General features: G+C 40.7%; 1 protein-coding gene across 4 annotated transcripts in view; it reads right to left on the bottom strand.

Moving 5' to 3' along the window:
* Window positions 1-309: 309 nt before the first annotated feature.
* The window catches only part of TBCEL (tubulin folding cofactor E like), a 49,984-nt gene continuing 26,488 nt past the window's right edge, over window positions 310-23,805 (bottom strand). For all 4 annotated transcript variants that reach the window (XM_075840110.1, XM_075840112.1, XM_075840111.1 and 1 more), the window contains 6 exons: window positions 21,031-21,170; window positions 18,875-19,056; window positions 16,984-17,240; window positions 13,802-13,928; window positions 12,268-12,384; window positions 310-3,438 (listed from right to left, as the gene is read on the bottom strand). In XM_075840110.1, the coding sequence (XP_075696225.1) occupies window positions 3,120-3,438; window positions 12,268-12,384; window positions 13,802-13,928; window positions 16,984-17,240; window positions 18,875-19,056; window positions 21,031-21,170 (1,142 nt within the window). In that variant the 3' untranslated portion in view covers window positions 310-3,119. The remainder of the gene's footprint in view (window positions 3,439-12,267; window positions 12,385-13,801; window positions 13,929-16,983; window positions 17,241-18,874; window positions 19,057-21,030; window positions 21,171-23,805) is intronic.

Here is a 23,805-nt window from a genome sequence, read left to right as displayed (position 1 = left end):
CAAAATGAGCTTGGTCCTCAAGGGGTTAAAATTGGCCTTACTGTATGTGTCCGACGTTAGGGACATTAGATTAAGCGCTCCATTGGGAACAGGGACTGATGTGACTTGTGACATTCCTATACAGCGTTTCTGCCGCCTCTTTACAGCGATTGGAGGGACCCGGACCCCACTGATTAAACTTCTGATATGCCACTGTGATATGTCGAAAGTTTTATGAAACGACAGTTACTTACTTTTTAATGGAAGACATAGGAACTTTAACTAAAAGAGAAACTCTGCTCAAACCTAATAAGACCACTGATACACATGTTGGTAGCTCAGGTTCCTTCTTTATTTATTTCAGTTCAATAAACATTGCCATATCTCCAGGATAACTCCATTGTAAAAAGGATGTTTCATGTCATTTAACAATGTTCCATAAAGAATGTGGGTGTAAAATTATTAGCTTAAATTTTCTGAACTACCCTCAAGCATATATCCATATACTGGAATAAGGATCTATAGAGCTGTTGCTAAGGATGCGGCTCTTCTTGGTGTTGTTTAAGTCAATTTGTTATATATCTTTGTACTTATTGTCCTATGCAGGTCTCTCTCAGTTAAATAGTTCTTTTTATGTGACCCCTTTGAGTGAAATATGAGTTGGAGCAATGCCTCTGGGAAGGAAGCTTCACAATTTACATTGTTCCTTGTTATATTCACTTAATAGGAAAGAAACAAAATCCTCCAAACACTGTTAAAGAGAGAGACTTCATGTGCATCACAGAAAGAAGGTAAAAAATATACAGGGAATGTCAAAGAAAGGGGAAGAAGAAAGAAATCCACAGAGGAAATAGTATAGAAGTAACTCAATGGGAGTTTAATTAAAACCTGATAAAGATTCTCTGCCCACAAGAAAAAGAAGAAGGGTGACTATAGGTTAAGAAGGGTACTTTAGCCAATATTCGGCAGAGATACTGTATCGTCTGATGAAAAGAACTTTTTCTCGAGAGGTGTATTAGAGTAAAATGCATAAGGCAGTTGGGACAAGGCAACAAAAAAATGACTGCAAGTAAAAACAAGAGGCTAAAATCAGTTCTTGTAAAAAGGAATCAACATAAATAAATCCTACACATTGCAATAGAATATATAATCATAGGCAATTAAATAAAAGAATACTGTAAATAAATATTATTTATTAAAAAAATTTGCGACATTCAGGATATATTAATCGCAAGGACCCCGGGAAATTAAAAGGGTATTCTGGTTTTAGCAAAAAAAGGTTATTCATATACAGTTTTCCTATAAAGTTTCTGTATCAATTCCTTACGTTTTTTTATGATCTCCGCTTTCGGTCATTCAATGGGAACCTTTATTGTTTACTTCAAGTGGATAAAAATCTGTCCTGTTCATGTGATGGATACACAGGTGCATGGCTCGTTACAGTACAGTTATCAGATGTCTAGTAACAAGCCAAACACCTGCATGATCATCACATGACCAGCACAGATGTTTAGCCTATTCAATGACTGCAAGCAGAGATCTTCAAAAACTTGAGGAATTGATACTGAAACTGTAATGGAAAACAGTAATAACCATTTATTACTGCAGACAAAGCACTTATGTCTCTGCTTTCTAAAACTATCTGAAGTCAGGGAATTCAGAAGCCGAAGAAGCTCTTGCCACATGGTTAAGGGGTACAATTTTGTGGGTCCAGTGGAACACCTTCTCCCCATTTTATATATATATATATATATATATATATATATATATACACACACATACATACATACACACACTTTTGGGATGGATTTAATAAAAAACCACCACAACAACAAAAAGTAACTAACATTTATATTTTGAAGACCATTTTAGTGCCTATATTATGTCCACAACTAAACCTGGACTCCTTGCAATTCTACTAAACTGAACTTAGATCACCAGAGGGCTTTGCAGGTGTTGCAACCCTAATACAGACCCTAAAATGTGTCCACCTAAAACAGTTTCACACAATATAATACCAAACTATGTTGTGCCTTTGATGCTGCTGGTCTGGGTCAATAGACGCACTGCTGGGCCAGGATTTGTGGCTGTAATACGGGCGCAAATATTAAAATGTATGCCACCATAGAAGGCCCGATGACACTCATAGATGACTGCTAAGTGAAATATTATCTACAGTTTGGGCAAACTGTCACATACTCACATCTATTACACACTCCTCACTTCTGGCCTATAAAAGGGAAACTTTTTGTTCCAAACCTTTACAACAAAAAAAACTTTCTTTAGGGTCCTGTGGCATAACAAGCTGGGTACACATTCACACTGCAGGCACTGCACGATGTCGCCGCAACAATCTAGAAGTTAGAGTTTACCCAGTATTCATTTATTAGCCTGGCATAGACTCCGATTTCTCGTCTGATGAGTACATGTATGCAAAGATTGTGTTTCTCCTGGTCGGTTTTCTGCCCTTAAAAAATAGATTGTTGTAAGCGTTTTTTTTTTTACTCTATAACGGATCTGAATTAATTGAAAAATTGGCGACAAATCGTCAAATTCTACAAAATAGAGTGGCAGCAATGTGCAGGCCTACCCAGGGTGTACCTACCAACGTAATACAGTCTTACTGGGTGTTTCGATCGCTGTAACAGACTCTATAGTGCTTTAGAGGTGGATCTTAAAGAGGTTTTGCGGTTTTCTGAAAATAATATACATTGTGTTTCAATTCCTAACAATTTACAATATTTTTGCTTGTGTCCATGAATGAAAACATTTTTGTTTACGGGGGTGCATGACTTGTTACAAGAGAGAGCTGTGATATATTAACGAGCCAGGCACCTGTATGAACAGAACATGATCAGGGCAACCACTGGATATATACAAGAATGTGTCAATTCACAGACCGCATGCAGAGATCTTGGAAAAAAAAGTTTAGAATAGAAACACAGAGTATGTCTCTTTCCATTTTACAATGATAAAGCTTTGGTTACATAAAACGGGAAAACTTCTTAAACTCTAGATAAATAGCTGCTCAAGCACAATGGGGGATAAGACATTAAAATGATGTAAAGACAATGAAACAATAAAAAAAAATTGTACATACATCACATATATAGATATAACTGTATATATATTACTAAAGGTTATTTGATTTTTGGTTCCACATAAAATTGGACTCCGTCACGGACATTATATGAATGTAATGCCCGTGTGCTGGATTTCATCTCCTCAGGCCCAAAAGGGGCCTCGTGGTCCAAGTAATAAAGTCGCATGTTGTTTGTGGACAATTGTACTACAGTCTTAAGCTGCTTCTTGAATTCAGCCACGGTCTGATCAAGTCGGACACTTATCTTCTGGACTTTCTCCTCATAGTGAATGTCAACACTAGCTTGATTCTGGGGTCGAAGATCAACCTCAGCCAGCGGTTCCAACTTGCCATACTTCCTTACCAGATCTTGATATCTAGAAGAATGCAATAAATGTCAGAAACATAATTTTAGTGTGTTCCACGTTGTCAATGTTTATTCACTAAACAGAAAATGATCAATTATTTTACACTAATGTAAAAGGGTCAATGTACGACTGTAAACCAGATGAAACGGCTAAGGGGAACCAAGCCTGATCCAGATATAAACGCATTTATACAATACAAATCTTATCCGATTTGTAGGATTTTTCCATTTCTTCCATATGAGATGTATGCCTCTCACTATCTTTCATCTACCAGAAGTCATAAGCCTGGAGGTACAGAAAAGACAGCAGCTCGGCCATGACACCAATATTTCAATACATACTGACCACAATATTGGGTAGAATAAGAAGATGCCCTCCTTAAAATGCCTACGGTATTCTCATGAACGTGGAACTGGAGAAACTGCCCTGACAAGGCAACCCGAGCTGGAGCCTGACCCTGAATTCACAGTTCTTAATGCTTGCGATGCTATAAAAAAAAAAATTGAATCCTACGCGTTTCGGCCAAAGGCTCGTCAGAGATTAGTATGGCAGCAAATTCGGGTTAGTTAGCATTAAACTCACAGGGCTGACAGATCCTAAATATTCCTCCGGTATTAAGGTCCATGTTTACCTCTTTGCATTTTGTTAGCCATAACGTTTATATTTTGTTTGCCATTTAAGGCCTTTTTTTTGCGGGACAAAGATTTTATTGGGCATTATTTTGGGGTGGATAGAAGTTGAGGGCTAAATATGTTTGATTTGTTTATTATTAAAAAATAATCTCCGCCATTGCAAATTTTTTTTTTACTGTACACCTTAAATAACATGAGACATTTACTGACAGAGTTGTAGAATATACAAATTATTAATATCTAGGATATGTCCTATCGGCATTATTTCTGGACAGCCCTGGAGACCTTTATTAGGCTGTCCATATAAAACCATCAAACTTAGCAACCTCTATGTTGGGGCCGGCAGGCAAGTGACAAAAAAAGCACCCCCACCCCTTTGTCAGCAACGTGATCCGCATTGATCGTGAGCCTGAAGGGATTAATCCTTGTGATGATGAGTCGGTATTCAAGCCTATTGGGTCGTCGATTATTGGCCAAGTGGCAAGGCTGCCGTCAGCAGCAAGAAGACAGGGACAGGAGGAAGCACTAGACTGCTTTGAGTGGGGGAACAGGAATACGGTTATTCAAGTCTTTGTAGAGAGTGGTGCAGACTATTATTCGGATGCACAGTCGAACAGTCAGTACCGGAAGCGGTTAATAAGGGAAATGGAGAACTGCTCATCAGTGGACATAATGCAAACCAAATCACACACTACCCCCTCCAATGCTTCTTCATGCCTAGCAGTTCCTTTCAAATATAACAAAAGGTCATCATTCTGAGAGATGTTGGGGCTTGTTCTCACAGCTTATTTTCAGGTGTATTTCAGGGCGTAAAACGCTCGTATTACGCTCCAACATACACTTGCAAACAGCTTCCCATTGATTTCAATGGGAAATCCGCTGTGTAGTTGATATGAGGCGTATTTTTACGCTGCAGAAAAGAAGTGACATGTCACTTCTTGAAACATTTTACAAAATGATTTTCCATTGACACTACAAAAACACTTTTAAAACAGGCCTAAAATACGCTTTGCTTTTTTTTTATCGTTTTTTGAAACTTATTGCAAACACCTCCAATAATGTCTGGATTCAGAGGCATCCGAAAAATCGGACTACATTGTGGAGTGTTTTTTTGGATGCAATTCCGATACATGAAATAGCGCTCATACCCCCTCCCTCCTTTGACGACGTTGCAGGCCATGTGACGCTGCAGCCTGTGATTGGCTGCAGCGGTCACATGAGATGAAACGTTATCCCAGTAGGCAGGAAGAAAAAGGGCCTTCTGGGTAAGTAGGAATTTTTTTTAGTAATCGCTGCGAATACGCCGTAAAAGTCGCAAAACTTGGCTTTCTGTCACGGTTTTTGCATCCCCGTTGAATTCAAAGGGGAAAACCCGCAACAGAAAATTCCGCACTGCAGGTCAATTTATTAACATTTACGCTGCTTTTTTTTCCGCAGCGCAGGCATTAGATTTAATAAATCTCATCCCCTTAGCTGATACTGTAAATGCTGCGGAATTTCCATACACAGCTCCATTGCGGAAATTCCGCAGCATTTACGCTACAAGGGAACCCGGCCTAATACTTCGGTAGTCAGACCCCGGCCAATCAGAAAATCACACTTTTTGTGATGGGAAAACCCCTTTAAGTTCTAGACAAATCCCAGTCCCAATAGTAACATTATATTGGGAAGTTAGTATTAATGCAGTTTATTAAAATATTCTTAAAAGTGGCTCCAAAGGGTAAAGCTTAACTTTAGAAGGATCTGGCACTGGGACTTTTCTAGGACCTAGAAGTTTTTTTTCTATCACAGGAAGTGACGGCATATTGCAAGGATTTGTCATCCCTTTCCGATTGGTAAGGGGCCAACTGCCGGGACCCCCACCGACTCAGAGAATGTTACTATGCTGCAGTTTCCTTTACAGCTGATGGCCAGGAGCGCCCTTGTGCAGCGAGAAACTTTAAAGGGGACGCAGCACTTTATTTTCAGGATCTATGGGGGTCCCAGCAGTTTGACCCTTACCGATCAAAAAGTGATCCTAGCGATATATAATCACCTTCTATGATGGGGAAAATATCTTTAACAATAGTGTTATCCGGATTGCTACTTTAAACTTTAGATAATTTTAATATGTATGAGATATAAAATGGAGAAATTGTGATATAATGGGTATAAAAGGTAAAAAGCTTAGAGGAACTGGCCGAGATTTCCAGCATAAATCTTGAAAGGAAACTTCACAGTAAGTTTTAACATGAAACGGACACAAATGTGAGGGATCCCGCACTGTGTAAGGCAGTAACATGAGGATTCACAGGGGAGAATGACCCAGCCACTTGCAACTTGAGATGTAGGCAGTTTGGAATAGCACACTGGTTCTATGAACTGGAAAGACTCAGCCATTAATCACTGCACAAGACCTATTGGTGTCTCTTTTTCACATTGCACAGATGGAAAGCCATGGACAAAGGGTTCATTTACAGCAGCGAGCTTGGACTCTGCGCCGAGTCTCAGGGTTTGAAGGAGCATGCTATTCGCTGCTTACAAGTGATGTCTACTTTATGAAACAAACAGAGAGGAAAAGATGAAATCTGAATCATTATCACAACATCTTTTCTCGATATTTCCTTCACTATTACATGTGGGGAATTAGTGCAATCTATATTCTAAAACCCCTGTAAAAAGAAACAATTTGTAATATACTTTCCGACAGGATTCCTTTTCGTCAGCCCTGGTTTTCCTCTGTCCCATGTGATTATCGGGCCTCAGTGACATTGCGTCCATAGTGGCATGATGCCATGTAACCACATTGTTCAGACCCTGTGGGCTGCAGTGATGTTTTATCCATATATACATAATGCCCAACGGCAGTGATGGGTCACCAGATGTTACACAACATCACTGAGGCCTAAACGTTACGCAGGACAGAGGATGCCTGGCTCAGGAGAGAGAAGCTAAATTCTGGCGGATATATTTCAGTTTTATTACTCTATTATTTAAAAGTACTGGAGGCTTTTCAGAATTTTTTTTATTTACTTCCGTTACTTATATAGCGCTTAAACATTCCGTAACGCTTTACAGAAGTTGTCATCACTCACTGTGCCCAGTGGGGCTTACAATCTAAATTCTCTATCTTTAGGACCTCAGTGCTGCAAAGCTATAGTACTAACCACTGAGCCACCGTGCTGCCCATGTCTAAATCCCTAATAGCCCCTTAGTTCACCTAGTCCTCTACTAGCTAGCATATGTTACCATGTATTTGTTACAAAGCAGCAACGAATGAGTCAAATTTGCAAACAGACGTCATAAAAACTCGTTTTGTATCTAAACTTCCTATGCAGACCTACATGTTTCCATGGTTACAGACTACAAACAAACTCTTAGTAGTCTGATCCCACAATTGTACTTCCTTACATCTGTCCTCTAGTTCTTAGTAACTTCTATTTAGTAGGTTACAAAGAAGTAAAGTACAGATGGAAGTCAATATGACTGAAGCATTAGACAAGTTTCTTTGTAGCTTGTGAACATAGAAACATACAGGTCTGCATAGGAGATTGGCACAAAACAATTGGATATTTTTAATTAGGATTAAATGCAAAGTTGCTTCATTTGTCATTTTTGATACATTGTAACAATAAAAAAAAACAACTGGTTGCGAAGGTGAACTTTACCTTTAACCCCTTGCAGCAATTTTTAGTTTTAGGTTTTTTTTCTGCCCGATTTCCAAAAGCCATCACTCGACCTAGTCTAGCCATATGAGGGCTTTTATTTTGCGGGACAAGTTGTAGTTTTTATTGACGCCATTTAATTTAGCTTATAATGTACAGGGACATTTGTAAAAAAGTATTTTGTGGGGTGGAATTGAAAAATAATTGTAATTCCTCCATTGTTTTTGGCTAGCTGTTTTTATGGCGCTTGCTAAGAGTATACTATTCCGGCGATACCAAAATTATATACTGTATTTTTCGGACTATAAAACGCAGTTTTTTTATCTTGCTAAAAAGTCCCTGTGTCTTATAGTCGGCAGTCAAGGGACACGGCAGCGCTGGGCCCCCTGACCACTCCTTACTTAACACCTTCCCGACCCGTGATGTGCCGGCACATCATGGAGCAGGGAGGGGATGATGTATGGAGCGGCCTCACTCGCTGAGCCCGCTCCATACACTGCAGGTGTCAGCTTCTGACATGCGGCTCTAACGGCCAGGAACAGTGATGGCGCTGTTCCTGTCCGTTTACCTAGTTAAATGCAGCGGTCAATAGCAACTGCGGCATTTATAGTGGTTTTCCCATGAAGGACATTTATGACATATCCACAGGATATGTACTAAATGTCAGATAGATGCAAGTTTCACCTCACCTCTGGGACCCGCATCTATCTCTAGAGCGGGGCCCCCTAAACCCCGTTCTATCTTACCCAGCTCCGCTGTCTCCCGGCCACTTGCTGGTTACATGGTCGAGTTACGCAAACCGCCTAACAGCATGCTACGCTGCTTCTGTAACTACCATTCACTACTTCGGGAGTTAAGGAAACAGCGTAGCTCAGCGAGTTACGCTGTTTCCGTAACTCATCCATGTATTGCAGTGTATTGTACCAGTGATCTAATGATCGCTGGTTCAAGTCCCCTAGGGGAACTAATAAAATGTGTAAAAAAAAAAAATTTTAGATACATTTTAAGTAAAAAAAAAAAAAAAAAAAACCTTTTCCCATCCCAAGTACAATGTAAAAAAATAATAAAAACACTGGTATCACTGTGTCCGTAAAAGTCTGAAACTATTACAATATAGCAATATTTGACTCACACAGTGAACGGCGAAAAAAAATAAAATTTAAAACCCCAGAATCGTTGTCTTTTGGTCACCATAGCGATAAAAATAATTAAATAAAAAAAAATCGTATGTACAAAAAAATCGTGCTATTAAAAACTACAGCTCGTCCCGCAAAAAATAATCCCTCACGCCGCTCAAATGATGGAAAAATAGACGTTATGGCTCTCAGAATGTGGTGAAACTGAACAAATTACTTTTTTTTAACCAATAGATTTTCTTTGTAAAAGAAGTCAAATATTTTTTCCTATTTTCTGTTTCTAAAACCTGGGTGCGTCTTATAGTCCGAAAAATATGGTAGGTTTTTCTATCTTTTACAAAATACAAAAACAATTTGTAAAGTAAAAAAAATTGTGTCACCATATTCTTTTTTTTTTTTTTTAAATAAATTCTTTATTTAAGGAGAGGGTGGTTACAAAGAGATAGGACACAACCTGCATCAATAATGCAGCAAAACTGTATAACACTGAATCATGAATATGTAATAAGAAACCAATATCACACGTATCAAGACTCATAAGCGTCACCATATTCTTAGACCCATAAAAAAAAATATTTTTCCGTCAATGTAGCTCTGTGTGAGGACGTGATTATACCAATTGTGTTTATTTTTAGGTAAAAAAATGGGAAGAGTTCTTTGTTTTAATTTTTTTAGTATAGTCCTAAAAAACGTAAGTAATTTAATCACTAGGGGACTTATGTGATTATTAGATACTTATGTCTTTCAATGTATTGGCCTTTTTTACATCCTCCTATCAAGCCCTGCCTCAGGGCTCAATAAGAGGACAAATATGGCACACATGCGGGCCTATATTAGCCATGACAACCATCGGCACACCGCAATTGCGTTGCAGGGGATGAAAGAGGCCCCCCAACGTCGAAGCGATCTAATGACTAGTATTGGAATTATCTTTGTTCCCGCCCACAAGCTATGAAGCGGACTCAGACTGTAAGGGGGAGTTCACACAGAGTTTTTTGATGATTTTTTTTGACGTAATGGTGCCGCAAAACGCGCCAAAAATCGGCCGAAAATGCCTCCCGTGGATTTCAATGGGAGGCGGAGGCGTTTTTTTCCCGCGAGCAAAAAAAACGGCTTGCGAGAAAAAGAAGGGACATGCCCTATCTTCGGCCGTTTACGCCTCTAACTTCCCATTGACATCAATGAGAGGCAGAGAAAGCATATTTTGCGGCGTTTTATGCTCGCGGCGATCAATGGCCGCGGGTGAAAGACGCAGCGAAAAACGCCGCAAAAATCGGCGTGCAGGCAGAGGAAAATCTGCCTCAAAATTCCAAACGGAATTTTGAGGCAGATTTTCCTCCTGCAAAAAACGTGTGAACCCAGCCTAAGCCCGCTCCATTTTTTGCCTTCTGACGTACATGTACAGTGGATATCGGGAAGAGTATAACCGGAACTGTACATTATGAATTGGACTTTTAACAATTCCAAATCACTACATTTGAATTATTTTATTTTAAACTAACGCAGAAATTCAAGCAGAAGCCGGTACATGTTAACATGTCTTTACTGTACAAGAAAAGTGAGTGCTACATAATAGGAAGTGTACATTAGGCCTAAAAAGTACCTATCACCTCTCCTGAGAGATCTATTTTTTTTAGTAAATACTTGTATTCCCCATGAAATAACAATTCTGGAACATATTTCTTAGTACTCTGTGTGTTGCTGTTCCTCTGTTATACCTCCTAGAAATTTATGAATAAATTGACAACTGGGTGTTACCTTTCCCCTTGTAAAAGGGCGTGTCCATACACAGTCTCACTCGGTCAGCACTGATTGGACAGTGTCAGTTTGTTTAGGGACACACGAAGGTCTTGTAACACCCAGCTGTCAATTTATTCATACATTTGTAGAAGGAATATCAGAGGAACGGCACAACGCAGAGTTCTAAGAAAAGATGCTCCAGAATTGTTATGTCATGGGTAATGTAATTATTTACTAAAACCGACAAATCAGGAGAGGTGAAAGGTTCTCCTTAAAGGAATAGAGCATCCTCCAAGCTGTTTCTGTACATTTCGGGGCACTGTGATATACATTGCTCCTATTCCTATAGAGAGTGCCAAACTATATACAGTAAGTTATTGTCATTTCTTTATCAACGATTGAACTGTATAAGACTAAGTATAGCAATAAAATAGTGCAAGGGCGCAGGACACCACTGTGTACTTTGTATCTTTAGTTTCATGATTATGAGATTTACCCTCTCTCTCTCTCATATATATATATATATATATATATATATTATTTTTTTTATATATAATAGTCTAATTATATATTACTATACATCGAATAGTGCCACATCTAATAACACATATAAGGATGTTATGCTTACTGCCAACTCCTTTTGTCATATCTGATAATTAGTAAAATTTATTAGAAATAAAGATCCTAAGTACTGCCCATGGTAAAAAAAAATCCTTTAAAAAAAGTAATATGGTTTTCAACATCCTATCCTTACAATAGGTCATCACTGTGTGATCAGTGGCGATCACTGGGCCACGACCACAAGGATGGAGTACCGTGGTTCTTCCTGATATTTTTCAGACACAGAGCCACGCTCGTCCATGCACTGTCGCAGTACCAGACAACAAATTGACGTGAGTAGAGCTATGTGTCGAAAAAAGCGCTGTAACCCATTCGTTCATGATCATTAGGGGTCACAGCAGTTGGATCACACCAATCACATATTGATGGCATATATCATTAATGTTTATGGCCATACAACCCCTTTAGGAAGGCATGATAAATACATGAATAAAAGCCTAAAAACTCAGTGCATAAACAGAAAACAAAGCGATTTCCTGCAGCTTCTTAGTCATTAGCACATCCATACTCTGTTTTATGGCAGCCTGTGTTATAGACAGAAAATGCAGCCTATATTCTGCTTCGGAGGGAATCCAGTTCCATAGTGTATTTTACTATATATGCAAATCCAATGTGTTATATCTGTATATACAGTATATTTACACACACATATACATACTGTACATAGTAAACCTCTGTGATATAACCACCCAAAATGGCATTGAAATATGGACGGTCTATCAATGAAGATGGCCATTGTACATATGAGAAGACTGAACGGAAAATTCATTACAAGTGATCAGTCTCTAGTATCCTAAATTGCTAAAAAGTACATATCCAAGATAAGCTTCACTGATACGCTCAGCTGAATGCTATTTCGTTTACTTGCACTGGGCCGCAGATTTACTAGACGTGATGAGTTCCTAGAAAAGAGATGAAGATAATTTAATGAGGACAATGATGGTCATTATGTCCCAGGACCAATATTTACTCTTCAGACTTCCCTACAAGAAAAGTAAATTGTGCCTCGGCATCAGCCCTCCTTATTACCCTTTTTTTTATATTTTCTCTTGTCTATAGTCTCACCGTAATGGAACTTCTTCCTTTGGGACATTCATATAGTAACGGAGGAAGAATCTCTCCGAGTCTTCTCTTTCACCTTCTGTGACAACACTGCCATTCAGTTTGGAAACAGACGGCAATCTAGGAGTTTATATGAGAGGAAAAGATTAGCTAGGCCATCACTACACTGCATTAAAACTGGAGAGGAGAATGCCCTGATCTGTCTTTCATGAAATCAATATGCTTTCACTCCCAGGTCTTACTGCCAAAAGACTTAAATGTACTAGAGTGACCCCATAGAAATACTGCGTGCAAGAAACTTTAGTAAGTATGAATATCATCCAGGTCATCTCCAAATTCCACAGCGATTGTGGGACCCGCAAAGTAATTTATCGCTGCCGTCTCGAGATTTTTCATAATGTGATAATACTTTTTCGAAAGGAATTACAAAAGTGACAAAACTAGAAACCTGTGCACAATCTGAGGCCTCTGCATCTGGATTGTGTATTTAAAGAAGTTCTACGTGACATTTTAAGCCAATAGCAAGGCTTTTTTTTATGGCATATGAATGCCATAGATTGAAGACCCCCACTTAGGACTCCCCTCTACTAGTCAGAGCGGAGATCCACTGCAAAGAGCTCCTCGCACTCTGGTGGACTCGGCACGACCATGTACTTACGTGGTCGCTACAATTAAATGGGTACTATGAAATGCCAAAGGGTAATGTGTGGTTGCATACAGCTTCCATCAGTGTGTCTGAGTTTAGGAAATAGTATGTCCTGATAGGACAATGCCTTTTACGATTTTTGACCATGATAAAGGGTTTTAATATAATAACATGAAAATAATATCTATAGTTCAAATAAATTGAATTAGGCCCCATTCACATGCATTCGGGGACGGAACATATTGACTTTAATGGGTTCCGTTGGGTTTCCGTCATGATGTCCGTTGTTTTGCCAGACAAAACCGCGCGGCATGCTGCACTTTTTTATTGAGCAAAAATGACGGACTCTGCGAGGAAGGCCCCTAACGGAGCCTCCGACACAGATGTGAACAGGGCCTTATGTGTGCAGAACTGACCTGAAGGTAACAAGATGGTCAATGGTGAACCCTTTTGAACCTTGATTCCTAACAGGGTCCCAATAGGTTCCATATTTTCTTTCTTGACTATACAAAGCTACCACTTTAATTTGTTAGGAATCAAGATTCACCAGTCACCATCTTATTTCCTCCCAGTTATTTCTGAAGTGAATGGGCTCGGTAAAGCCGCTCTTCGGTGTGATGTCACTTCAGGATCTCAGTTCGCGGGTGGAGTTATGCATTATTATTTAGGTACAGCTAGTAAAACGGGGCTGGACCAATCTCATGAGCCAGGAAGCCGATGGGTGTAGAAATTTGCTACTGGCAAATAACTTTTTCGGGCCTTTTCTACGTGTGTTAGGGCAAGAACAGAAAAAAACCCATCAAATTTGTTAAGAGACCTGGAGCCATGTGCATCCCATATAGTAAATAGAATTGTACTGTAGTAATGATTCTGTCCAAATATAATAATTACCTTGCAATAACTAATTTCCTACGTTCCTCTGTGCTGTAAGGCTCCACAAGAGGTATACCTAATAATCGGATTTCTTCAAGCATGGGCAAAGTGTTTAGTTTCTCAATGTCTTCCCAAGAATTTATACCTGAAGAAACAGAGATAAATATTCACAGGTCAAATTGGTTACCTACACAATAGAACGCAGCTGTCAACTGTGCATAATAAGGGTCCGATCTATCCCAACGCTTTTATGGTCGGTGCTGGTGCACTTACGGAGGACCTGTCACCACGTCAGGGGTTACCTCTTTACATCTTATAAATCACAGTATAATAGAGAACTGAGCCCTATTATCTGTACAGCAAACAGATCGTGTTATTAGCCAAGATTTCCTTCAACCAAAATTTACATTAGTTTCCCAGCAGAAAATATAGTAGGGCTCAGTTCTATACCGCAATCTATAAAATGTAAAAAAGTAACCCCTACCATTGAGGGTCTTTACACCTCTCTAGGTTTATTTCATAGGAGAAAGTGATGACAGTTTCCCATTAAAGTGAATAGCGCCACTTTAAATGAGAAATCCTGTGAAAAAGATTTTCGGATATGTCATAGATGCAATTGAGAAGATGACAGATTCTATCACCTCGGACTGCCACTGATTTCCAGAATGAAAGGACTCTAAAAAACACTATACTCGCCTCCCTTGGTGCTCTTGTGGCAACGCCACATCGGTCTCTGTACACCTGGCCTCTAGTGGTGATCGCTGCAGCCCATCACATGTGTCGGCAGGTCCTCGCTGAAGCCTGAGCGAACAGGAACCGACGGGGTCCAGTAAAGCGTTGCCATGGGGGTGCAAGTATCGTTTTTTTCCCACTTCCTCGACACACTCGCAGGGAAATCTTCACTATTTGCTGCGGATTTGCCACTGCAGATTTCCCTACGGCTGTCAGCAGATTTGTTGCAACATTTCTCCGCAGCTGATCCGCTAAATATGAACATAGCCTTTGACAATACTCCAAGATTTCCGGCACAACTATCTTAGCAATCTGTCATTGACATAATTCAACTTTTGCTTAGACAGTTGTGTGTGAATTTTCCGGAACAGACTCTTGGTTTTGTTCCTAAAATCAGTGGCAGGTCCAAAATCTCAGACGTCACTAATGTGATCTTCTCACATGTATCTATGAAAAATCAAAATAACATTTTGACTGGAGTTCCCTTTTAAATAATATACTGCAAAACTACATGAATAGCAAGAGGGTGTACTGAAAATAACCTGAATGGGTGGGGATTTGTAAACCCATTATCAGAACAGAATATCCACAATATCCACCAGCCGGCTAACACTGGATGCAGCCACAATATTTCTAGTAAGAACATTATGAGGGAATGGGTATGAATGTCGTTCCTTAACATATTATTTTTTCGGTTATTTCTAGTTTCTGCTCCATCATCCAAGAATGACAGGTTACTTCTGAGTAAGACCCCATGCACGCGGCCATGCCCGTAATCAGGGTCCGCAATTACGTGCACAGCCGGCCGCTGGCGGGCACGGACAGCCACCCGCATTTTGGGCCCATGCTCTCATACAAAGTATGGGAGCACAGTCCGTAAAAAGCAAAAGATAGGACACGTCCTATCTTTTGCGGAGGCTTTCTACGGCCCGGACACCTTCCCGTAAATATACGGGAATGTGTCCATGGACATGAATGGGTCGGTAATTGCGGACAAATTCTACGGTCGTGTGAATGGGGCCTAATACATTGCTTGTTGGTAATATCTACCTAGAGATACCAGCGATTTTCTGATGATCTAAAAGAAACAAAAGGGGCAACAATAGTAATAATTAATCTGCATTTATTTCCAAACACCATTTATTTAGGATGCCTGAATGTGCAGGATCACTTTTAGCAATAATATGCAGTGGTGTCTGGGAATTAAATATGATGTATGGCCGGCACCCCTCACTTTCTACCAAGACGCTGCTTAGAAGTATCTAAAGACCCAGTATCAACAGCAAGCAATATATTTACATACGTCTAGCAAGTGCCGGCATATCGATTGTAAAGAAAAATATATGGATAAAATGCCTTCCAAAAGATTCCAGCTGCCGTTTTCCAAGTAACAGTCGAAAAGTGGATTCCCGTTTCAGCAAGTAAAAGTCGGTTTATTGTAAAATAAAAAGTTATGCAATTTTACCATATACTTTCTATATCCTTTCTGCAAGGTTTTCAAGATCTCTGCTTGCAGTAATTCAATCGGAACCTGTATTGTTTACTGCCAAGGGATATAAATCTGTCAGTCTTGTGATGGAGACACAGGTGAAGGGCTCGTTACAGTATGGTGAGAATTTATGAAGGGCTTTATGACTTTACACAAATCATATTTGCGTGATAATTTGAGACTTTTTACTGTTTTTTTCTGCCGCTTACAGAACTTTTCAAAAAAGTGGGTGACGCGTTGTGGAAGTGGCCATCAGCGGCACCAGAATATACACCAGAAACAGTTTATAGCTGGCGTAGATTTCCCTTTTAGGCACACGGACAGCAGAATATTAGACAAATGGATTAAGAGGCATGTGCCATATGCGGGCTTAATACTTAACTGGCATATGAAACGCCGGTCTTAGTAAATCTGCCCCTATGTGTATCGGAGCTCTTATCATGGAATGAGCTGTGCACCCGTGTGATTATCGAATAACCATGGACAGATTTTTATCTACTGGAAGTAAACAATAAAGGTTCCTAGTAAGAATGCAAGCAAGCAGAGATCTTAAAAACCCATGAGGAATTGAGGCAGAAAGTATATTGGAAACTTTTTAGTATATAAAAAAAACTAAAATACTTTGTTTGTTAAAACCGTAACAGCAGTAATGATGAAGGAACATGACAAAAGAAGAACATTCAGCATGGCAAAGCTACAAAATATTGTGGATCGACCCACAACGTACTAGACACACTTACACCGCCTCATGGATGTTGTTCATGTGCTTGAAAACCAAAATACAGGTCCCAGAACATGATTGTGAATGGTGCACATCTTTCATAAATATGGTGCCATTTTTCTAACCAACACTACGCCACTTTTATAGAACATTTCATTAAAGAGAATGTGCCCCAACTGACTCGATCATCATACGACAATGACAAAATCTGCGGAAAAACAATACTCCAGATTTAAAAAAAGCTCAGACATGTCTCACCTGATTTATGAAGACTTATTGAGCGGAGATTTGGAAACAGCCGTGATAGTGATCCCTCCAAATCTTCAATGGCCAAAATGTTGTTATTTGCAAGGACAAGGGTATGGAGACAAGGAAACATCGTGCCTAATTTACAAACATCTGACCAATCTTGAAGATTATTGTCCGTTATATGAAGAAGCTTTAGGGAACGAAAGCAAACCGGAGAAGTCACTATGGTGTCATAGTCATTAAGGCACAAGAATAGTTCCTCCAAGCTGAAAAAGACGACATGGTTGTATTACACTAGAGTGAGATACGGTATTAAAAATAATTCATAATATAAATAATACACGGTGCTTTGCTTTGGGAAAAGATGTACATGGTGCCAAGAGCAGCTGTCCCTTCCTTTACCAGATATGGCAGAGATCTCCTAGCCATCATGGATGACCCACCTCGTGGGTGGCATCATGGTGATGCTAAATCTCTTTAGTGATTTGTTTTTCATTTATTTTTAGTGTATTTGTTTTACATTTATCCAGGGATGTCTATCGCACCCATATAAAATACTGTTAGGCCCCATGCACACGACCGTGTTTTTGCGTCCGCAATTCCCCCGCAAATCCACGGGAGAATTGCGGACCCATTCATTTCTATGGGCCCATACACACTATCCGTGTTTTCACTGGTCTCCGCATGTCCGCAAATCCGTGCCGCAGAAACTCAGGACATGTCTTATTACGGGCCGCAAATTCGATGCGGACATGCCAATAGAAGTCAATGGGCCCGTGGAAATTGCGGATACACCTCCGTGTGTCATCCGCAGTTTGCGGATTTGCGGAAATGTTGCTAGGCGACGACCGGGAATGAGTTCTGTCGTCATCCTGTTTTACCTAGGCTTTTTTTTTTTCATCCGCATTTTGTGGATTACATACGGATGAACTGCGGAGGACATTTCACGGAACACGGTCCTGGAATTTGCGGACCAGAAAAACACTACGGTCGTGTGCATGAGGCCTTAGGGTGCAATTACAGCCAATATTAGACATTATGGCCATTCCAAGGAGTGTGAGTTGGATAACAACTACGCCATATGGGATGTTTATTGCCAGTATTGTATGTGAACCATTACTAAAGACACAGTGAGCAACTTTATATCACAGGACTGAAGCTGGGCTGTTTTCCACCAAGTGCAAAGATCAATTTGATTCCCCTTCGCCCACAAAGTAATGCATAAACATCTCGGGGTGCCAAAGCATACATAAATGTGTCGTTTAATGGCCCAAACATCAACCTGTCCTGGCACCGCTATGATGGGTGGTGGCCGTGCTCCATTTCACCAGGCAAAATGAGTCTGATCCTAAAACAGTATACATCCCAATTATTATTAAAACTTTATTATTAACTCTTGCTGCTAGTACAAGTGGTGCCCCCATTACATACCTGTCGGACATATATCCCAGATGTAAGCAACTGTATGGCACACAGCGGACAGTGACAGGATGCCCTGATATTGTAAAATATAGTCAACTACCATTTACAATACAGTTAAAAAAAGGTATATGTCAATGCATACTGGTCGAACACATGCCCAAACCGCCTGTGGGGTTTTCTCTGCCTTCTCCGCATACCCAGTCACTTTTCTAGAACCCTGTGTCAAGGAAGCCAATTTGCTATGTCGCAGCTAAAAAGCCTAAAAGGCTAAATTCACAATTTTACACTTTTTGATGCAACTTTTTTTTTTTTTTTTAGCAAAACTAAAAAAGACAAGTACAAGTCTTTCCCTGATACATTCCCTTTGGGATCCACTCAAATACTGGACCAAACTGCCCCGTGTGAATCTGACTAATGCATACATACTTGGGCTCGGTACAGCAGCATGAGACATACATATAAAGTGACACATACTTACTCCGGTAATTCCAACAGCAAAGTGTGGACTGTTTCCCAGGAAACTTTACAATTATTGAGAACCAGCTTACGGATACCCGAAAATGTTCCGGCACATTTCCTTACCAAGACAGATGCGTGCAGAGGGTTAGAGCTCAGATTCAAGAACTCCAACTGAGGCACATTAGACACAATCTTACTGACCTTTTGGAAAATTAGAAAGGAAAACCGTTGATATAATAGAATGATACCTTCATGAGACATTTACAATCTGGTGTACAATCCTCATGGACTTCATACGGGTTTCCAAATTTTACTTGGGGAATTACCTAAATGCATCTGCTGTTTTGTTGCTGACATGAGCCGTGTGAATGAGCGCCGATCAACCAGACAGCTGGTTGATCAGCGCTCGTTTTCTCCTTTCACAAGGAGCTAGTATGGGGACGAGCGCTCGTTATTAGGATTGCTCATCCACATACATTTCTGTTCAGTTCTGTGAATGCCCGTTTGCCCGATAATTGGCCCGTGTAAAAGACCTTTACAGTAAGCAGCTCAGAATATTCCTTTAACATGCAAAGTGCAGCCCCCATAGACGTTACATATTCAGTGGAATCTACTGTACTTTTTTCCACTAAAGCACTGCCTGGTATTTCAGTGACAGTCTAAAGAGGGTTTTACATTGGGCGATTATTGGGCAGACGAGCGTTCACCTCGCTGTGTGAACAGGAGACGCGCTGCCGACATGATGTATGGGGACGAGCGATCAGAGTAACGACTACTCGTCCCCATCCATAGCTCCTTGTGTCAGGAGCAACCGACTGCCGATCAACGACCTGTCTCGTTGATCGGCGCTTGCTGCACCAAAATCGGCCGGTGTAATAGGGGCTTTAGCACAGATAGACTATAGCAACCCCAAGTAATCCTTTGTGGCGGTCAGATAATGTAATATGTCAACTATGGTGGAATAAAAGTATAGTAAAATACCGGGAGATGGAAAGAAATTCACTTTGGCGCATTGTTCTCTATTTGCAGAGCACAATCCCAAGTGAGGAGTGTGAGTACACAAGCGTTATACATGATAAAAGACTACAAGCACATGAATGAATGCAGGTCCCGTCTGAAGGAGAATAAAACAAAGAATCCACAGGCTCGGTATTTATTGTCTCATTGAAATGTTAAATTGCAGTGAGACACAATAAGAAGAGCTGCAGAGAATTCAAGCCTCCAGGATTCTCCACTATAAATTAGGCCCCATTCACATTACATTTTTGTGTCTCAGCCTAAACGTGTCCTTTCGGCCTCCGTCGGGCTGGTATACATCAGTATATCTATTTTTGACATATAAAATAGTGTAGTAGACTAGACAACGGCATCCTGTAAAAAACATATACTCCGCAGTAAAAAATTTTACGGCGGTCTCGAGCCCCGTATCCTGCCGCAACCCTTCTATCTGCGTGTGTTCTCCAATGTAGGACTGGTTTTGTGTTTACTAATGTGACGGTGGCCGTTTTAAATAACCTAATAATAAGATGGGCGTTCATAAATAATCAATGGTATTTATGAATTTACCGGTAGTAATGTATTTTTCGATTTTCATTTTCTTTATTTCCTGGAGAACCCTAATACTATACTGGCAGTCCGATCCCGACAGTGGTGCTGTATTTCAATAGGGCCATGAATACCACCATACCAAAATATAGAGGTAGAATAAAAAAATGGCAGCATGCTCTAACCTTTAGGGTATATTAGAGCGTATATTAGAGCTAGATTTCCCGTAGAAGCACTGAGTGCACTTTTGCTTTTAAAGGAAAATTAGATCTGTGAAACAAAACCTCACTCAGCGCCAAACAGCCCACAATACGGTTCAGTTTTGTGCGCCATGTTACGAGAAAAATGCACAGGCTCAAATGTAGACACTTTGTGGCAGAATTCAACTCCGTATTTCAATACACAACTGTCAGTGAGGTCTAACATGATGGAAATAATTACTGTTGCACTTTCTTTAGGTGCCATTATCGGTCCATATACATTTGATTCATTTTAACACGTAGTATGTGAAGTTTAGGGGTTTTTTTCTCTCTGCGCCACACAATTAGTTACAGAGCTTCAGATCTATAAGGGAGTTTGTTCATTATTTTATCCCACTAATGTTTAAGTACAATGTATCGCTTCTCTTACTTCCTGCCAGTTGTCCAGTTTGTTACCAGACAAGTCCAATTCAGATACATGGGAACAAAATGCAGCAATTTCACTCTCATCTCCAGCACGGTTGATACCACAGCCATTCAAGACCAATATACTTGGAAGATTCAAGCGATCTGAAACAAGAATATATAGATAAAGACTACTGAATAATAGAATATGCAGTGATTATATCTATCTATCTATCTATCTATCTATCTATCTTATCTATCTATCTTATCTATCTATCTTATCTATCTATCTATTACAACGTGCAAACAGATGTCCACAAAATAAAACAATTACGTTTCAGTACGAGATCACTTAAAGGAGCACTCCAAGCCGAACGGATAGACTAGGTTATTATACCTAGTGCAATGCCCGAGTAGGCGCTGCATCTTTTTTTGGCGTCTGTGTGTTATGCACCCCGCTCCATCTAGTTCCTGCGCTAGGCATCAAGGTGGCCATACACCTTAGATAGTGGTCGGAGCAACGCTCGTTTGGCCGACAGCTATTCCTCCCGACCCCCTCCCCACACACATGTGTATGTTTACTCAATGAGAGTGGAAAAGGGCTCTGCCAAAAGACCTTTGGACGGAGACTTAACTTTTGAGAGAAAAGGATCAGGCTTTTTGAAATCGAATATGCCTGATCCTTCTTTCCCTGAAAGTCGGGGGCCCTCCCATACACATTAGATGGTTGGCCGGTCATGACAAAATCGGTGGGTCCAGCCGACATTCATCTAATGTGTATGGGCACCTATAATTTTCCTGCATTAATGTGTAGCTCTGATTATTATTGCGGCCACTTCTCCTACCAGAAGTTTAGAAGTGAAGGCGGGAGGCGCAGTCAGGGGAGCGAGCAGTGAGATAGCTTAGGCAATTGGTAGCCTATTTTACAAAGTTCCTATTAGTTAAAATTACATTTTTAAATTGATCGCTCCCACCATAACTAGGGACTGGTAGATATCTCCTCAGGGTGGTGGTGGGGAGTCATCAATACATGCCACCAGCACTTCTGCAGACTGACTGGCAATAATGCTGGTGTCCACAGCAGCAAGAAGATCCCGCAGCACCTATGACCTTCAGGTGCCCAAACGCTGAAATGGCTATCAAAGAAAAAATATATAGAATAATATTCTATGCGTTTAGACCAAATCTGCCTAGAGCGGAAAAGTATGTAAAGAGAGAGACACATGGTAATGTAGGACAGGCTACCTATTCTCAATAATGTATATGTGCGTGAAAATCATATATATAGTGACATTATAGATTGGCCTTTTATATTCAGGTAGTGAGCTCTCATGGATTACGTTACACTGCCATCTACTGGTTATTCAATATTAGATGCAATTCAGTCTTTCCTGGTCTCCAGGAATCCATGCATATTAGAGAATGCCCCCCCCATCCCCCACTTATAAGCACTTTGCCAGGAGCAGAAGAACAGGGATGATCAGCAGCTGCCAGTCACCTGGCAGAAACAATAGGATCAGGCAGGTAGATCCCACATTTCTAATGCAGTTTTTCATAGATGCCAGGAGACGGTCTGGCTACTTCCATAGATATCAGATTGTGGGAAAATATATATATGTGGCAATACTGAAAACCGCCTAGGTGTGCAAGCAAACATTGTGGAGTCCAGTGAATGAAACATAATGAAGTAAATCTAACGCAGATTTTTCAGGCTGCCCTAGAATCCTATGGCACTGGCGGTCGTTCTGCATACAGGGCGGTCTGTCTCTCACTGAAGAGTTATGAGCAGCCGGCAGAACAGACTATAGACAGTCCGAGCTGCTGCTAGAAGCAAAATCGCTAATTAAAGATATTTAGAAAAACGATTATTGTGCACACTCCTCCTGCCCTATAATGGTTTCTCACTGATAGTGGAGGTGCAGTTTAACGGGTTGCCTAGTGCATTTATAGTATTCCCATACATTGCTGCCCTCCTGGGGCTATTTGCAACCGAGCTACAGATGGCCTCACAGCACGGAAAACCCTTTTACATGATATTGAAGTGCATTAAATCTGGGTAAGTCCAGCTCTCTCTTATTTCACCAATATTTATATATTCGTAGTCAGCCTCTGGCTGGGCTTAGTAGGAGCACAAAGATGGTAGACCTGGGCGCAGTCATTAGGCCCCAAGGCTGCCATGACAACCATCGGCATCCAGCGATTGCATCGCCGGCCCTTCCCCTTTCTAACGGCTTAGAAGCCGCAGTTGCCATTGACTGCCATCTAAGGGGTTAAACGAGCGGTATCCCGCTCGTTAAAGTGTTGACTGTTTTATGCAGCCGACACATGCAAATTATGGAGCGTGCCCGTGAGTCCACTCCATACTTCCCCTCCCAACCTGTGCCGTATATACGGCGGATGTCTGGAAGGGGCTGACTGCAGTAATGTTAGACTCTTGCTAATGTGCTGTCTGTAGCTAAAATGCCTCTGTAAGCCAATCTCAAATGACCATGCTCCTAGTGTTTATCTTCTGCTTGTGTGTGATTTCCCGTACACTAAAGACGTGGTTATCTTCCCTCTCCCCCTCCCTGTAGTACAGGACATCTCACATCACATGCCTCTTATTTCCACTGCTCCCTGCCCACCTCGTCCCTCTGTGTCCCTGGAGGGATCGTGTTTCTCATGCTGGGAAGCAGATAGCAGAGTCTAGCAGCAGGACAGTGTCTCAGTAGCAGATCTGTGTTGCGTGTGAATACAGTGATTAATCACTACCTTACAACTTGTTATAGAGGGGCAAGCAGCTGTAAATAGAGGCAATGTC

Source organism: Rhinoderma darwinii, chromosome 10 (genome assembly GCF_050947455.1).
Source record: "Rhinoderma darwinii isolate aRhiDar2 chromosome 10, aRhiDar2.hap1, whole genome shotgun sequence".
Classification (NCBI taxonomy): domain Eukaryota; kingdom Metazoa; phylum Chordata; class Amphibia; order Anura; family Rhinodermatidae; genus Rhinoderma; species Rhinoderma darwinii.
The sequence above is the reverse complement of the archived record's forward strand: the minus strand, read 5'-3'. Positions and strand labels throughout refer to the sequence as shown.